Below are 16,681 nucleotides of genomic sequence, written 5' to 3'. Positions count from 1 at the left end.
GGGATGGGAGGGGGGAGCGGGGACGGGAGGGGGAGGGGAGCGGGGGACGGGAGGGGGGAGGGGAGCGGGGACGGAGGGGGGAGGGGAGCGGGGACGGGAGCGGGGACGGGAGGGGGAAACGGTGGTCGGGGGGGAAATAGAGGTTAGTCCTGTCAGACGAGGCGGGACAGGTTTCATTAGACCCCTGTGGGTTCCAACAGGATGTACAAACTCAGGCTGTCTTTGATAATACTGTGTTGTTGTGGGAGAGGCAGCCCCTTACAGACCACAACACGACTACACCCCCCACCACCCCCCCCCCCCCCCCCCCCCCAGCTACAGTACATCTAATCACATCCGTCGCCGTATGCGTTGCTCCTATGACGGCTTTATAATAGTGTGACACTCTTAGAGACCCCTAGCTGGCATCTATTAATATTTTCAATTGGAACTCAATTGGTGTTCTACTACCACTAAAAGACTTCAGATAGCCAAGAGGCCCGAGTATACAGTGTGTGATAAGGAGGAGCAGCACATTTCTAAGCTACACGTAGTGTATTATATGTGTAGAAGTGTAGAAGTTTCAATAAACACCACTGAAACTGAATGGAGTTATCGATGAAATAATTATGTCTTGGCACTCAAGCCAAGGATGAGACTGGATAACCTAACCATGCACTCAAATACAGGCTTCTCCATTTTCTGGGAGCTAAGATAGAGCGCACCCAGAAATCAGCTCGTAGTAAAGCATGAGCTGAGCGACAACAACAACCACAGTTGCTTTCTCAGTACAGACTGAATCCGAGTTCAGCGATACGGTACAACTACCAGACCACAGATCAGATCTCCAGCAGAGTGACTAACTGGAAATGAGAGGGCAGCCCGCGTCAGCAGCAGAGGCCCAGTCAGACTGAAACTGTGCTTGATGTGACACGAGGCCTTTCCCACTTTCATGTGAGAAAAATAACAGGATGCAGTCCGTTTGGCGACAGACAGAATGCGGCAGAACCCGAGGCAGCCATCGGGTTACCTGGAAGATCAGAAGGTAGCGAGGCCCGAGCCCAGAGCGGGAGGAACTACACAAGTTCTGTCAGCAACAAAAGGCTTCTGGTGGTTTGCATAGTTTCTCTGAATGACAAATGCAGAACTGGCTATTTGCGATCAGTCTGTCAGAAGTGTCTCGGTTTGTGGTGAGAAGAAAACTTTGCTAGGTTTTCGGCAAGCCTGTTTTGAGGCTGTTTGCGAGTGTGTGTGGGGGCTGTTTGCGAGTGTGGGGGGGGGGCTGTTAGCTAGTGTGTGTGGGGGGGGGGCTGTTAGCTAGTGTGTGTGTGTGGGGGGGCTGTTAGCTAGTGTGTGTGTGGGGGGGCTGTTAGCTAGTGTGTATGCTCCGACGCTAGCGTACCCGTCTGTGTGTGTATAAGGTGTATAACGCATCTTCACCTTCATCAGATAGTCTTGTATATCGGCCTGTGGCGCAGACCCTACCCTACTGTGTGTACGTAACACGCGTGTTGGCGTCCTCACCTTGGTCAGATAGTCGTGTATGTTGAGCGTGGCCAGCTTGGTCAGGTGTCCGTTGAGGCCGAGGGCCATGAGGAAGCCGGCGTACTCGTTGGCCAGCTCGGGGATCTTGGGCTTGTTGTAGGCGATCCAGGCCGAGTCCACCTGGGAGGCAGGGGCGATGGTCAGGCCGGCTGCCACCCCGTTGTGGAAGCTGGACCAGCCCGTCATGTTGGGGGGGACGTCGATGTTGCCGCTGTTCAGGTCCACCATGGTGTTCCTGGGAGGGGCACGGCCTAGGAAACAGGACAACGTTCTCAAATGTCATACAATACCAGACATATCGAAACGTATGATGATGGTTATAGGTTTTCCTCAGTCGCGAACAAGGCGGACATTTTGAGAAAAGAGATTTTGTTTGTCACCTGTGAGGTTGAGCTTGGGCACTGGCAGGGGCTCTGTTGGCACCGGGTGGTAGGAGAAGAGGGTGAATAACCCCCTGCCCACGGGCAGCGCCATGGTCCTCTGGCACAGCTGCAACAGCCTGGTGTCGACAGACAAGAGGGTCAGGAGTTCCATTCTGCCCCTCTAATAATGTCACCATCTCTCAATAAAGCAGTTGAAGAAATATAATTTATATATATTTTTTTTAATAGTCCTTCCCTCCACACTCACTTGTTCTCCTTCTCCTCGATGTACTCGTGGTCGCTGACCTCGGGCAGGTGGACCACGCTGACCCGGACGGGCCGGGAGCTCTGCAGCAGGCGACGGGCCTCCTGGACCCTCAGGTCCTGGCTCCAGATCAGGCCGATCACGTCCTGGTTCAGCTCCGTCATCCCGTCCTCCTCCTCCTCCGCCTCCGTGGTGGTGGGCGGCTCCAGCGACAGCCCCGGGCCGACCGGCTGGAGGTGGAAGCACACACACACACACGTCAGATTAGGCACACACTTTACACTTACATTCACAAACATCGTAAACACACACGTAAACACACACGAGGACCCACAACGCCACCCCCTCTAACACAGAGTTGTTGTTTTTCTAGAACAGTAAAAGAAGCATTCTCCAGTTTGTCCAAAGCTTCACTTACAGCTTTGCCCTTGGCCAGGGTGAGTTTGTGGGCTTGCTTGGTGAGATCCTGCCGTCCAATCAACAAACAGACATCTTCCGACCAATCGGAGCAGGGCTGCTCTCGGCACTGGTAGATGGCGTCTCGGATGGGCAAGGCCACACCGAAGGGGACAGACTCCAGGTCTTTCAGAGTGAAACCTGAACCAAACACAAAGCAGCCATGGATCATGGCTGGAGGTCACACCAGCCAACTGCTTTTAACGAGCCAATCCAAAGCACTTACCTGCTGAGGTTAACCACACCACCAGCTTCTCAGCTAGACTCTCATTCGAGGATTCAGTCTTCCCACTGCTCTGTCTAGCGAGGGAGAAGACATGAGAATGAGCAGGAGTACTGGTAAACTACAAGACTTTTTGGACCTCCATTTCCCCAATCACTAAAGTGCTGGACTATCCCATTCTGCCTTTCAGTATGCACTCATCTGGATTCAATGAGACATGGCCGGGCATGCAGGCTTACCTCCTGAAGTTAGCTTCAGAACCACTCTTCCTCTGGCCTGGGAGGGAGGGAGGGAGGGAGGGAGAGTGAGAAAAAAGGAAGGGGGAGAGAGATAATTGGCTTCAGGTGAGGTGTTGTCACAGGTCGGGGGATGTAGGTCAACCACAATGTGAGAAGAGAGCAAAGGCTGAAGATCTAAAGAGACTTCCTGCCCTTTCAACAAACTCAATGTGATGTCTCCGGGTCTCTCACGGCCCCTATGTATGTTCTCATGCTAACAACAAAGCTATGTTGAAAGGGAATGTTTTTGAACATGGAGAAGGGTTAAGACGGGTGTGTTCTCGCACACACTGTTTCAACCCCCCACCCTCCCCCCGCCGGAAGACAGTCACTCACCAGCAGAAAACTTGGCCAAGTATTTGGACATGTCGACCGAAATGGCATTCTCATCTCCAACGATGTACAAGGCATAGCTCTGTCAGGGGGCAGCAGGAGGGGGAGGTGGGCGAGGAGGGAGGGAGGGAGAGACAAATGCAGGAAAACAACCGTCAGCATCTGGTATCTGCAGTGCAACTATTAGTGGTGATGGGGATGTCACTGAGGTTTTGCTTCCAATGACGAGTGTGTGTGTGTGTGTGTGTGTGTGTGTGGGGGGGGGGGGGGTGTTGACAAAGGAGAGAGGGAGCAAAATAGAGATGGAACAACAGAGTAAAGCAGAGCGACGGCGTGACGGCAAATGAGAGTGGTGGAATGAGAGAGAGACAGAATGAGAGAGAGAATGAGAGAGAGAGAATGAGAGAGAGAATGAGAGAGAATGAGAAAGAGAGAGAGAGAATGAGAGAGAAAGAATGAGAGAGAGAGAGATATGGAGAGAGAGAGAGATATGGAGAGAGAGAGAGATATGGAGAGAGAGAGAGAGAGAGAGAGAGAGAGAGAGAGAGAGAGAGAGAGAGAGAGAGAGAGAGAGAGAGAGAGAGGGGAGTAAATAGATGAGCTGCACGATGGCTATCCGTCTCTCAGTGGTGATGTGCGTCACCTCACTTATCCTGAATGTGGGGAGACGCACACCTCGCACGCCTCGCTTAACCCACCCCCACATCCAGGACCGCCCTACGCCTGCCATACAGCCAGTCTCTCCCTACCTTAATGACTATCGAGACGCCGTCTCTGCTCTCTGCTCTCACACACACACACTCTAAACTAAATACACACAAACACAACAGGACAAATACAAGGTCTCTTGGTTACACACTAGCTCACATGCACATATTTTGCTCTAGAATTCAAATCAGTCATAAACAGACCAATATGTATATCTCTCTTCCACTTCTCCCTCTCTGACAACTGAGTGGACCTCAGTAATAGGAGCTCCTGACATTTAAACAGGAGCATGTGAGCAAGTGCTTGCATGTCAGCAAAAGATGACTCTGAACAGACTGGAAGGGCCAGCCATCGGCGACAGGAAGCAACCAGCCCAACGTCTAATCCAGCACTAATAACGGCGTTTCCTGTTACCAAACAGCATCATGTCTACCAGTGCGTTTCAACTCTGACTTCCAGAGGACACACCGCCGTCTTGAACACCGACGAGCTACTGATGATGACGTCATCGTACCAGAACCAAGAGTCGGGTCCTCTCGCAGATGCCAGGCAGGAAGGGAAAAGGCGGGACTTCCTGTCCTCTCAGGCAGCGGCTGAGCCAGCTGAACACACAGGGAGGCTCCGCCCTCAGGAACGCCGGCCGCTGCATCTGCTCCAGTTGGGCTGTGGAGGGGGAGGGGCACGCCATGCCGTCCGTTACTACAGACACGTCCCTCACACACACATCCTCGCCAGTCGCTAAGAAACGGGCTAGGTAGGGAGCTCTTGGTAGGACAGTAAAAGGGACGCGAGGGACTGAGTGATGTGTGGCAGGAGAGCAGCAGGACGAGGAGTGAAGCTGTCCTGCGTGGCGGCTCTCACCCTGCTCGATGAGACAGACTTCAGTGAAGGAGGTGATGAGGGAGGGGTAATCTCTCCAGTACAGGTCGATGTACTGCTCCAGATGTAGGTCTCTGGAACACAGGCCCGCACACACACACACACACACACACAATTAGTAGGTCATGAGAACGGCTGTTCTAGTTCGCTAGTTGGACATTTAGTCAATATAATTAATCCACAGCCAGCCATAACCACCTCCACTTCAGCAGAATGGCTCAAATGGATAAATCAGAATTTGCAAAAACACTTTAACTAGGGTGGTGCGTGTGTTAGCTAACATCTCCTGTATTAACAAAAAGCTCCAGTGAAATGAGTGTCACCCGGTGCTCGACTCTCCCTACTTCAACTCTTCCTTTAATGTGGACAGCTGAGCGGCTTGTGATGCCGTCAGGTTCCACAGCGCAGGGCACCCTGCTCACCAGCTCTCATTAACGACACCTGGCTGTGTGCGCTCAGCACCAGGCCCAGGTGTGTGGGATCACTGAGTGCGACACTGGCTGAGAACATGCTGGCTTCTGTCCAGACATGCTATTCTGTCTGGCGACGATCTATCATCAGATTGACGATTTCTCTGTGGGAATCCGTCTTCTACGCCCCCCAATCCCAAACCTCCAGCTCTGGGCACACACTCAACAAACTGTGGATTGACTCCTACGCAAGCATCTCCTCCTCATCCACACCAAACGCAGAACGCGTCTCGTTCTACCTGGCTAGCTGTTGCAGCAGGCTGACCAGGGCCCTGGCCCCGCCCCTCTGCAGGTCGTTCAGCTGCATCTCCTGGTAGAGCAGGTGCAGCACGTAGAAGAGGGCGGGGATGTGGGGGAACAGAGGGGCGGAGCTGTCCAGACGCAGGGTGGGGCTAGTGGGAGGGGACTGGGATTGGGAGGAGGAGTCTCCGGCAGAGGGTTCGCTTGTTACGGACTCCAGACCAGCAAGCCTGCACACCATCTGCCGATGGTAGTGACAGCCCCGCATGTATTCCCAGTCCTATAAACGCACACATGAAATACAACACAATGGTCAAACACACCCACCAGTGATAAAAAATAAATACACGCAGTAGATAATTGCAGAAGCACCTCACCCTCCCCAGGCAACACAAATAACATAAACATGTTCCGGAGTTCTACAGAGAGGTCCATTAAAAACCCATCCAACAGGTTTGGAGACTGCCATGACAGCTAATGCAGGCCTGATCCAGGCCTGAGTCATCCTTTACCGCATGTCAGCCTAAATACATGCAGTCCTACATACGGTAAACAAGCTGTTCTAGAACATCACGCTACCCAGAAGCATTTTGAGTGTTTTGATCATTCGCTAACGACCAAACAGGCTTTTATAAAGTGGAAGCAACACAGAAACTTAAGCAACCTACTAAAACTATAATGTTGAATACATAGACTCCAGACAACAAATCAATATATTTTTTTAACAAAAAGGTTTGGGTAGTCGAATGATCCTTGTCTAATGGAAACATTACCAGTGACCGCGTGACCATGACAGCCAAGTGCAATTGGTAGTGGAATTAATAGAATAACAGCCGATGTAATCATAAATAAGCTGACTGACTCATCGTGGCCAAATGGATGCATGTTCTTAACCCTTCTTCAAGCTGAGCTTGCTAAGGAGGGGCCCCGAGGACGCCCTCTCACTTCAGACTGAAGCAGACCCACTCAGATACAGACACATCGTCCAGGCTTGTTCCGGCCTACCTCATCAGAGCCCGTCTCGGCCGGGCGAGCCTTCTTGGCAGCAATCACGGGAGAGAGGGGCACTTCAAAATGGAGCTGAGGGCACAAGAACGCAAGGTCACGCCGGAGTTAGACTCGTCCTTTTTCCATCAGGCCTGTTTGTCTCCAGCAGCACGCTGGGCGTGCGAGCTGAAACAGGAAGTGGAGCGGCTGAAACAGGAAGTGGGGCGGCGCTCACGTTGCGAGTCCAGCGCAGGCGCTCCCGTGTTGTAGCCCATGAGGCTGATGAAGCAGGTGACGAACAGGTTCCACTCCAGGTGAGCGCTGGGCCCACCAGGGGCGTTGTACATGCTGTACCACTTCACCAGAAACCTTCATGGCCACGTCCTTAGGAAGGATGAACCGCAACGCCTGCAGACACTTCCTCACTACAGCCACCGGGGGGGGGGGTGGGGTGGGGGGGGGGGGGACAGGACGACAGAGACAGACAGCGAGGGAAGACAAAGGTTATTAATTGAGGTGGGTCAGTAGACAGCAGACAAGTCAACAGGATTTCCAAGCAAGACAATGAAATTTCATCCTGAGAAACCACCAACTCACGACTCCTCTCCTCTCTCCTCTCTGCTTCCCCTCCCCCCCCCCCCCCCCCCCCCAAAAAAAAACCCCCACAGCCAGCAGGTAGACAACCACGCATTAATTAGCTCCTGTGCCATCGCCCAATCAGACACCTAATCATCTCCATCCTGCTATCTTAATTGGACGACAGAACTACAAAAGGTCAGAGTAGAACAGCAGAACAGGATAAATGCCATTCCATTAGAGAGTGAGTCCTGATCTCAGGGATCAATTAGTGACTAATGCAGAGGAACGCCAGGTACTAATTGACTACCAGTTTCCGAAACAAAAGGGGGGGGGGGGGGGGTCAGCCAAGCCTTTAATAACTAGACAAAAGAGATGATCCATTTTGTTAATACAAACAAGCTCCCCTATGTTGATGTACTTCAAGAAAAAAAAATGAGGTTATTTTTCACAACAAAATAAGCTGCCTTGGCTGTTTAGATATAGCCAGTCCCCCTTGAGGTATTCACCCGCTATTAGCTCTGACACTATCATCGGTTTTCAGCCTTATTTTCCACTGGCCACTTTTTCATTTGTACCATTTACACACCAGTAGATAACATCAGCCTGTCACTAAGTCACTGTTGTATACACAGGAGACACCCAGGCCGCACCACATGTAACAATCCACACGTCATGAACCAAAAGTCATATCAGACCTGGAACATCGCAACAGGAAATGCACTTTAAGAAAGAGGTTCATTCATGTTTATGTTGTGTATGCCTCAGTGCATGGCAGTCCTGTCTGACAGAACACAGGACACAGGACAGGGAGCGGCAGGCAGGTTTCTGGACGGCACAGACAAACATCCCCAGCCAACAGGCCGCAGTCACTGGACTATGGTAGCAACACCCCTCCAATCTGCTGAAGCAATTATCATCAGTTAGCAAGAGAAGGTGGGTAGTGCTTGTTTTCTTCAGCGTGTGTGTGTGCGTGAGTGTGTGTGTGGGCTGGAGCGAGGGCTAGGAGTGCACCCCTCCTCCTGTCCACAGGCTGCAGTACGTCAGTGTGTGACAGCGTGTGGCTCGCAGCACTTAAACCCAATTTTCGCGAGCGATCGGCAGCATGACTCAGCTCAGTGCCGGAACTTTCCCCACCACTGTCTCTGGTCATGCGTATCATTCTGGTTCACTCTGCTCTAGGTGGCTCTTACCCAGCTCAGATGTGGCGATTTCAGGGATGGATATCCTCAGCATTGTGCCATTACTTAGCTCCTAAAGAGAAAATACATTTAGAATAAATTCCTGGAGATTATAGGGGGGAGGAGCAAAATTTGAATCCCACAAAAACACGAAATATTAATCTGACAAGTAACCGACTTCATTTATGATGGAAGCGTTCCACGTGCATACATAGGTCAACGTTTGCAAGCAGCTTTAGTTCATATACCCAAAACGGCCTTAAACTGACACATTTGGTGCTGTCCAAACATGTCAGATGTCACAATATGATTTGCCTGGGGGAAAGCCATTCGATACATTATTTGTTACAAAAATGCATGAACACAGATGACAGACAGGCAGGCAGGCAGGCAGACTCACCAGAGTCACCCTGTTGCTGACAGGGTCTCGGAGAGCTTGGATGTATGGAACCATTGTTTGGAAGGGGTAGTCGTCCTGCCAGGACCAATCAGGGAGCTTGGTGGTCGACCCCTTAATCTCTGACACGGGAGACGGCATAGCCATCTGGGAGTTAGGGAAGGTCAGAGTTCAAGTCAGGAAGCGTCCTTATTCCTCAGATAGACAATCCTCCTTGATAAACTTTGGTCTTCTTCTGTAACAATTCAATCTACAACAGCAGTTCAGCTTTGATACATGATATTGACAAGACTATTTTTTGTGTACCCCCCCCCCCCTTCATCTGTAAAGGTAAAAAACAGCCACACTGATCTGAGGTTGCAATCTAATTACGGTATTGATCAGAGCGTGTACACAGTCCTCATCCATCACAGGCCTTAGTTCTACAGAAGGCCTAATGGCTCCTTTTATAAATATAGAATAATGACAGCCACAGCGGAAAACTGTCGGGTTCAGACTGAAGTTGGGCCATTAGTATTATTAAAACTTACTGCTCCTCTCAGACGGCCAGCTGTGTCTGACTGGCGCAATAATCTCCAGTCTCATCAATCTGATTTAACAGCATTCATTCATATCCATGGATGAGGAGTATTGTACCTCATCCATGGTCCTGATGTGTCTGCCAGTGGCTTTGGCAGGGGTGCTCACACCCTCGATGGGCGTGCTCTGCTGACCGCTGTGGTTGGACAAGCTGAAGCTGGGCGATAGGAGGCCCGGGACGAACACCTTGCTGACCTGGGAGAGGATCAGAAGGAGGGTGGGACAATTCAAATCAACCAATAGACATGGAGGAATGAAAAGCTAGTCAGGAAGTGGGCTGTTTGTGTGGAAGGACTATGTTGTTGGTTACCCTGGTGACTCCTGTGTACAGTGCCAGGCTGCCATTGGTCTCCAGAACCAACATGGCGTCTATGTGCTAGAGGGAAGAAGAAAAAAACATGAGGCAGATTGTTCCATCTAAACCTTCAGGATTTATTCATTATAAGGTTTTTATAGTTGCGCGTTGTACAATGGTGATTTATTGCTTAAAAATATATGAACACATCACTCCATGAAGGAACAATAATGAGCTGTTTGTTTGGTAGACTTTACCTCTAAAGGTGCTGCATCTTTGGCAGGAAGGGTGACCACAGATGGGAAAATGAGCTGAGAGGGATTGTTGCTCTCTATGAATTTAACACACCTGTGAAAACAATACACTTGTTACATATATGAAACAGAGCGAGAGAGCGAGAGAGAGCCACACTGCTTTTGCCTGACCTGACCTGAGCTGTTGGTGGGACTCCACCAGGAAGCAGAGGTAGTGGTTCTCACAGAGGTCAGAGGTCAAAAAAACTTTTGATGCCTGGCAGCTCATCTCCCTGGATGACAAACACACAGTTCACCTTCCAAGGCCCAACAGCAAAAGCCTACACCATACACCATACATAACCAAATTATACACTATAAAGTAAACAAGTCTTTACCCATTCAGCAAGCACAGACAATTCAAAAACAGCAAAAACTGTATTTCAAGAATCCCACAAAATACACCATACACGGCCAACAGTATGTGGATACCGCTCAGTTTACAGACACCTGCTTGTTGAACACATCATTACAAAATCAAGCTAAAGTCAATATAGTAGTGTAGTAGCGGCCCATTACCTGTGGGGGGCAGCAGTGGCCGGCTCACTCCACAGCTGCTCCATGCAGAGGTCTGGTACAATGGGCTCCATCTCTGGCCCCAGCAGCGACTCGTTGATGGTGCTGTTGGGCGAGGGCAGCAAGCTGGGGTGCCCCCTTGGGGACAGGGAGCAGTATGACACATTGAAGCGAGCTGCACCCGTAAAGGAGGGCGCCGCCATGCCGGGGGAGTGGGACCGACTGGAGGAGAGGACGAGAGGAGACGGGAGAAGAAGAAATGGAGTATTACTGAGGTTCCAGAGTCTTGAGCTAGTTACCTAAAGCAAGCTCCAACAGAGCCAGATTTCTCTGGATCCTAGATTTCACTCTGAGGAGTGAGTGAGTGTTTTAGGGATGAGGGTGTGCAGGACACCCTACAGCTGCCTGCACTCTCGTGAACAACCACAGTCCAATCTGACCTGAGGGCGGCCATGTTGGAAATGCTCGGGGAGTGAGTCCGCGAGTGGTGGCCCGGAGATGACGTCATCCGGCTGTGCAGGGCGTGGCAGTGGAGAGGGGAGACCATCCCCACCCCGACCGGGGAGTCGAGCCGGGGGACGCTCCGGAGGTGAGAGGTCAGGAAGCTGGGTCCCACGAGGCCCTGCTGCGCCCTGCTGCCCATCTGCTCGGGCCACTTCAGCATGGCGGCCTGCTCCTGAGTTAGGGTCAGACAGCACGGTCGAGGGTTGGTATCAGAAAGGAGGGTTATCGTCAGTCCTATGTCTGACAAACGTGTTGCAGGAAATGTAAGTGAAATTGTTTATTTCGTTAGCAATGTTAAAATAATGAATATTTGTTGTCATTGTCTAACTGTATTATCAGATTACCTTTGTTTTTGCACTGCATGCTGTAAATCGAATTACTTCATGGTTATGATGTAACTAGACTAATATAAAATTGTCACAATGAAAACCTTAAAAAACGTGAATACTAAACTACTACTGTATCTTACTTCAGACGTGACTTTGTGCAGCGCCCACACAGAGTGGTTTCCCTGGACGGTGTCGTAGGTTACCACTATGGAAGGCTCACTGCAGGTGAAGACTATCTTCATGGTGCTATCCGACACATACTGCACACTAGCTGCTTCGAACAGACCTGCCGGACACAGAAAAGACACACACACACACACACACACAGGAGATGAGCCCCTAATGAGCCTCCTTCTTAACCAGCACTAACAAGGCAGTGATTAAGATCGACTGAACAGAACATCCAGGCATCCCACTGCATGATGATGACCGAGGACCAATCCAGCCTCTAACGCACAGCTCTCCACGTAGGACGCATTTGTGTACAACATGTTGAAACTTATAGAAAACTCAACTCAATGGAAATGAGTCATAAGTCGTTGGTGAGAGTGCCTGTAACTCACCTGAAGGTCGGCATATGACCGGAGAGATCTCATCCAGAGGGTGCAGCATGCTGAACACCGTAGGTAGTGGCTCCCTGAGACACACAAACAGTCATTGTGCCCTAAGTACATTACAGATGCCAACAAGACGTCTGTGTGTGTGTGTGTGTGTGTGTGTCTGCGTACCTTAGAGGGCTCAGAGGTGCGTCAGATGCAGGGTTCTTGCGTTCCAGCAGCAGACCAAACTTAGTGGGCCACAGTGTGGAGACCTGGGAAACAACACAAACCTGATTGGCTCTCAACGACAACCCACTCAAGGGGTTCCCGCAAGTGGCCGGGTAAACAAACCTTACTTAATTATGACTAGTCGGTATAGATAAAAATAACAGCACACACTCGCATAAATACGCACGGTAGACATGTACACACGCTCTCGCCAAGGGTAGTTAATTCACATCCGGACTAATGGTGTTTTTCCATGCAACAGCCTCTTGTCAGCTGTCAGTGAGCCAAATCATCCATTATAACTGCTTATGAAGACAATAGGCAGAACCTGGGGAATATCACAATATAACTAGCTGTGTAAAACTACTGTAATTGCCTTCTACATAAGCAGCACTCCCTCCCCCAATTTCAATCATCCACACAAACCAACAAATGAGTAAGCAGGCGAACAGGAAAGCCAGATTCTCACTTGAAAGGGCAAGGGGGAGATGAAGTCCTTTCCGGACACACTGTGGACGTTGACACATGTGCTCTGGACAATGCACACGGTCTGCTCCTCAACTTCATGCGCCGTACGTGAGGAGGAGAGGGACACATGTTGTTTGTTTACATCACCCATCATCAGAATTATTGCCCAATAAGAACACCTTAACCCTCGTGCTGCCTTCGGGTCACATGACCCAAAGGTTCATAACGAACCATCGTTGTGTTTACCCAATTTTACCCAATACAAAAACAAATTAAAATAATTTTCTTTTAACCTTTGCAATGTGGGGGGTCTGAGACAGCCCAACGGTTAAAAGAAAATGCTTCACTTTGTCTTTGTATGCGGTAAATCTGTCGCAATACGACGGTGGGTCACAATGACTGATGGGTCAGAATGACCCGAAGATAACACAAGGGTTAAGAAAGCAAGTCAGTAAGTAAGCCTTGCTGCTTTAGAATGACCCGCGGGTCAGAACCTCTTGTTGCATGATAAAGTGCACAGTAATTACAGAATGCTACCGAACAGCATCAAGTCTAAACTCCAATACCAGGCAAGCAAGTATTTTCAAGCAAGTGCTCCTTACTTACCATCCTTATTCTTTTGTGGAACACCAAAGTTGCACCATAAGGCCTGGTTAAAATACATTTAAAATAAATTAATTGATAATCCCTGAATACAACAACAATCTGTATCACTGACTGTAATGTGTTGACAACATGCCAAGCTCACTCTGGGTTTAGCAGGCCTACCTGTTGCACCAGGCTGTCAACAGTGAAGGCTTTGTATACGCTGGAGGCCTGATTCCTGCTGCCCTGGCTCCAGATCACCATGTTACCTGCTGTATACAGCTCCTCTTCATAATCAACATCACCACTGTCTCCAACACAACCCTTCCTCAGCTGCCAACATTCCTGCAGAACAGAGACCACCAGTATAACAATTGGGATGCTATTCACTTTTATGATTTATGGAAAGGAGAAAGTAAGCAAGGTACGAAATAATGTTGCGATATTGAGTTTTAACTTGTAAGTTTACCCTCTCATTCTCCTGTAGGGTGACCTCCTGGAGAGAGCCCACCAGGCCAGCTGCCCCATCTGACGACCAGAGCTCAGAAGCTGGCTGCAGCTGACGGAGCTGTAGGTTCACAGCGTTCGGGTGGTTCTTGCAGTGCTCACGGCCAAACGGGACAAACGACTGCAATTCCCCTGCGGCTATCATTGTGGCTCTCTCTTCATACACGTTCGACATGAGTTCCAGATATCAGCATTATTTCTGGTGAAGAGGACAAGACGGGGAGAAGTGGAATTGTTAATAAAGAGGCAGTCCTCACTAGGTTTAATATAGCTATAATCTGTTGTTTCAAGTATTTATTTATGCTCAGGATAGTGGCTAGCTTTGATGTTTTCACTGTGTCACTCACGTCTATAGCTGGAAGTGTGTGTTCTGATTAACCATGCTAGCAGTAGTTTAACAGTTGTAATACGATAGCTAGCCTATAACCATGTGACGCGATAGTTGATCAGTAGTGATTTAAAGACCGGTCATTTCAGTCCAGTAATGCATGCATGTCATCATTAAATGTTTTATGTATAACTGTTACCCTTCTGTTTTCGGTAACAGTTGATTCAATGAGTGCCTTGAGTGGCAAAGACTCAACTTACAGCAAGCTTGCTACAGCTAGTTAGCTCTAGCTCGTGTCCTAGTATTGACACCAAAACGTCCGATTAACATACATAACGAGCTAAAACATAACACTAGGCCTCGCTATATCGCCAATGGTTAAACCAAGTGCTAGCTTCTCAAATCTGTCAAGCACTGCATGGTCAGCTCACCTTGCTAAAACGTTAGCTATATTAGCTAGATAGCTAGGTAACGTTAGCATAAGCAGAAGGAGACCGGCGCAAACCTGATAATAAGGAATAGTCTGTATCGTCTCGCAGTCCTTGTCTTTTATTTATTTAACCCTTACTTGTGTATCGGGTGATTTCCAATATCAGCATAAACACTACTTAAGTTAACCCATTAAGGTAAAGATCGAAAAATAAGCTTTTCAAATGTGCGCGGACATGTTCCTGTCTTGACTCCGAGGTTCACGCCCTCTTTGTTTCAACCAATCACAGACCGAATAGGGCAGCATGACGTAGGGTGGTGAACATTTTTAACACATTAACACTGACAGGTGGTTGTTTTAATGTTGTTGGTAATGAATGATAGAGTGGAAAATTATAAAAATCTACACACTTTCCTCTTAGCAGCCAGGAGGGAATAGGGCTTCATACCGTGGTACACGGACAGAATATCGTTGGTGATGCTCACTACTCCAGGTGACACAGGGAACAGATGTGTCAGGTCAATATGAACCCAATAGTGACTAAATGGTCGCCTATTCCCCGGGCATCTCTTCCAAACTAGGTTTTGCTTTCTACCAATATATATGTATGTCCCCTGGTACAATAACAAATTGTTTTTTTTTGTTGCATTTATTGAATTTGATTGTTTTTTGTATATTGTCTGGAAACCATTATGTGTCCCTCTCATGCACCTGCCTTTTCTCTTATTTGCTGTGGTGTTTTAAATTTAAAATAAGGTTTTGATTTCCGTACACATGAATATCAATCACAAGGAAAAAATAGCAATATGCCTAACATGTGAAAGGTTTTTGCTCGTGCCTCTCCCGCAAATGTGTATCTGAAAGTAACTACTCTTTCCTCTCGTCCAGCAGCATAATCAGAGATATTGTAAGGCTATTCAACAAGGTTTTGAAATTCATCAGCAATCTGTATTACAAAAAAAGTAAACAAAGAATAACCCACAAAAAACACACAAAAGAATGTGTAGACAGAATGTAAATGTAGGGTTGAATTCCAGATCTTAGATTTATAATTTATATTCTTAGCATTTGAGGATACAAGGAAAGGGCAACTTGACGAGAGACCAGAGAGACAAAGCTGTAATGTGATTGGTCCGGATGACCCAAGGTCCCCAGAGCACTGTGGGTAAGGCTTTGTTGCTTTAAGAAGACTAATGAAGATCTGAAAGGATATTATTGTATGTAATGTCTTCCATGTGGCTTGAAAAACAAATAACTTTACAGCATTAGTTATGATACAATGAAGAGCCGGTTGTTTAATTGATCCGTTGCAGGATTATTTTTTTTTACCAGAACAAAACCACATTAGGAAATTCTCTAGGGCCCAAAATGAGGGCCACTGCCATCGGATTAGTTGTGTGTGTAAGTGTACAATACAGTGTGTGCATATTCATATGTGTGTGTGTGTGGTCTTGTTCCACAAGGATGGTAAACTAAGAAAGTAATTTCCTTGTGGGGATAGAAATAGTGTTAGGTTTAGAGTTACATAAAGGGTTGAGGTTAGGATTAGGGGTCAGGCATTACACAATTATGAATGAGGTGAATTGTCAGTCCTCTCTAGGATAGTAAAACAAACCTGTGTTTGTGTGTTATGAGTGCAAGTGCTTGATGGATAGTATTTAATTCAGTTTTTAATACACACAACAATAAAGTTCAACTTGATTGGCTGGCCAGAGAGTCCAGTTGATACTATTATTATTATGCTGGGGTCATCCCCTGGGTGGTTAATGCGTGTTTCACTGGCAAACTGCCTAGAGGTGACTCATCAAGGGGGCTGGGTGTGGTATTGTCAGTTGCCACATTAGTCTCCAGCTCTAACGTATAGCTCTGGGCCCAAGCTCACATCCACCTGCCAGGGGCAATTTGGAAACCAACACATCTCCCCTGTTTAGGGAAGAGTTTGTGCTAACTACAATAACCTCTAAGAAGCTATGGATTCCCTGGCAGACAACTCATAAAGTAGACAGGTGTTTTCTGTTGGTGGTTCTCTCAAGTCCACATGGGAATGTGTTGATGAATTTTTCTTACTATGATAATGACATAGTAGTCTATAGTAATGCATTCATTAAGTAAGCAACATGGACTTTCTTATTAGAGATTACTTATCGGAAGACTGCTCATAATCTGACAAGTATCAATAGGATGTACTTATCTGTAGGAAG

General features: G+C 48.4%; 1 protein-coding gene across 1 annotated transcript in view; it reads right to left on the bottom strand.

Annotated features, from left to right (window-relative positions):
- The window catches only part of anapc1 (anaphase promoting complex subunit 1), a 25,634-nt gene extending 10,880 nt beyond the window's left edge, over positions 1-14,754 (bottom strand). Inside the window, 30 exon segments of the mRNA XM_062464537.1 lie at positions 1,504-1,775; positions 1,905-2,023; positions 2,155-2,381; positions 2,570-2,748; positions 2,834-2,907; positions 3,070-3,106; positions 3,445-3,523; positions 4,664-4,812; positions 5,011-5,102; positions 5,738-6,018; positions 6,744-6,818; positions 6,961-6,984; positions 6,986-7,090; positions 7,092-7,150; positions 8,495-8,555; positions 8,883-9,026; positions 9,516-9,653; positions 9,769-9,834; positions 10,011-10,101; positions 10,184-10,279; positions 10,566-10,784; positions 11,003-11,238; positions 11,536-11,681; positions 11,959-12,032; positions 12,124-12,206; positions 12,632-12,733; positions 13,238-13,279; positions 13,399-13,560; positions 13,685-13,921; positions 14,556-14,754. Coding sequence (XP_062320521.1) covers positions 1,504-1,775; positions 1,905-2,023; positions 2,155-2,381; positions 2,570-2,748; positions 2,834-2,907; positions 3,070-3,106; positions 3,445-3,523; positions 4,664-4,812; positions 5,011-5,102; positions 5,738-6,018; positions 6,744-6,818; positions 6,961-6,984; positions 6,986-7,090; positions 7,092-7,150; positions 8,495-8,555; positions 8,883-9,026; positions 9,516-9,653; positions 9,769-9,834; positions 10,011-10,101; positions 10,184-10,279; positions 10,566-10,784; positions 11,003-11,238; positions 11,536-11,681; positions 11,959-12,032; positions 12,124-12,206; positions 12,632-12,733; positions 13,238-13,279; positions 13,399-13,560; positions 13,685-13,897 — 3,645 coding nt within the window. The 5' untranslated portion in view covers positions 13,898-13,921; positions 14,556-14,754.
- Positions 14,755-16,681: the final 1,927 nt, after the last annotated feature.

This window comes from Osmerus eperlanus, chromosome 6 (assembly GCF_963692335.1).
Source record: "Osmerus eperlanus chromosome 6, fOsmEpe2.1, whole genome shotgun sequence".
In the NCBI taxonomy this organism is placed as follows: Eukaryota; Metazoa; Chordata; class Actinopteri; order Osmeriformes; family Osmeridae; genus Osmerus; species Osmerus eperlanus.
Note: the sequence above shows the minus strand (reverse complement) of the source record. Positions and strands in the feature narration are given on the sequence as shown.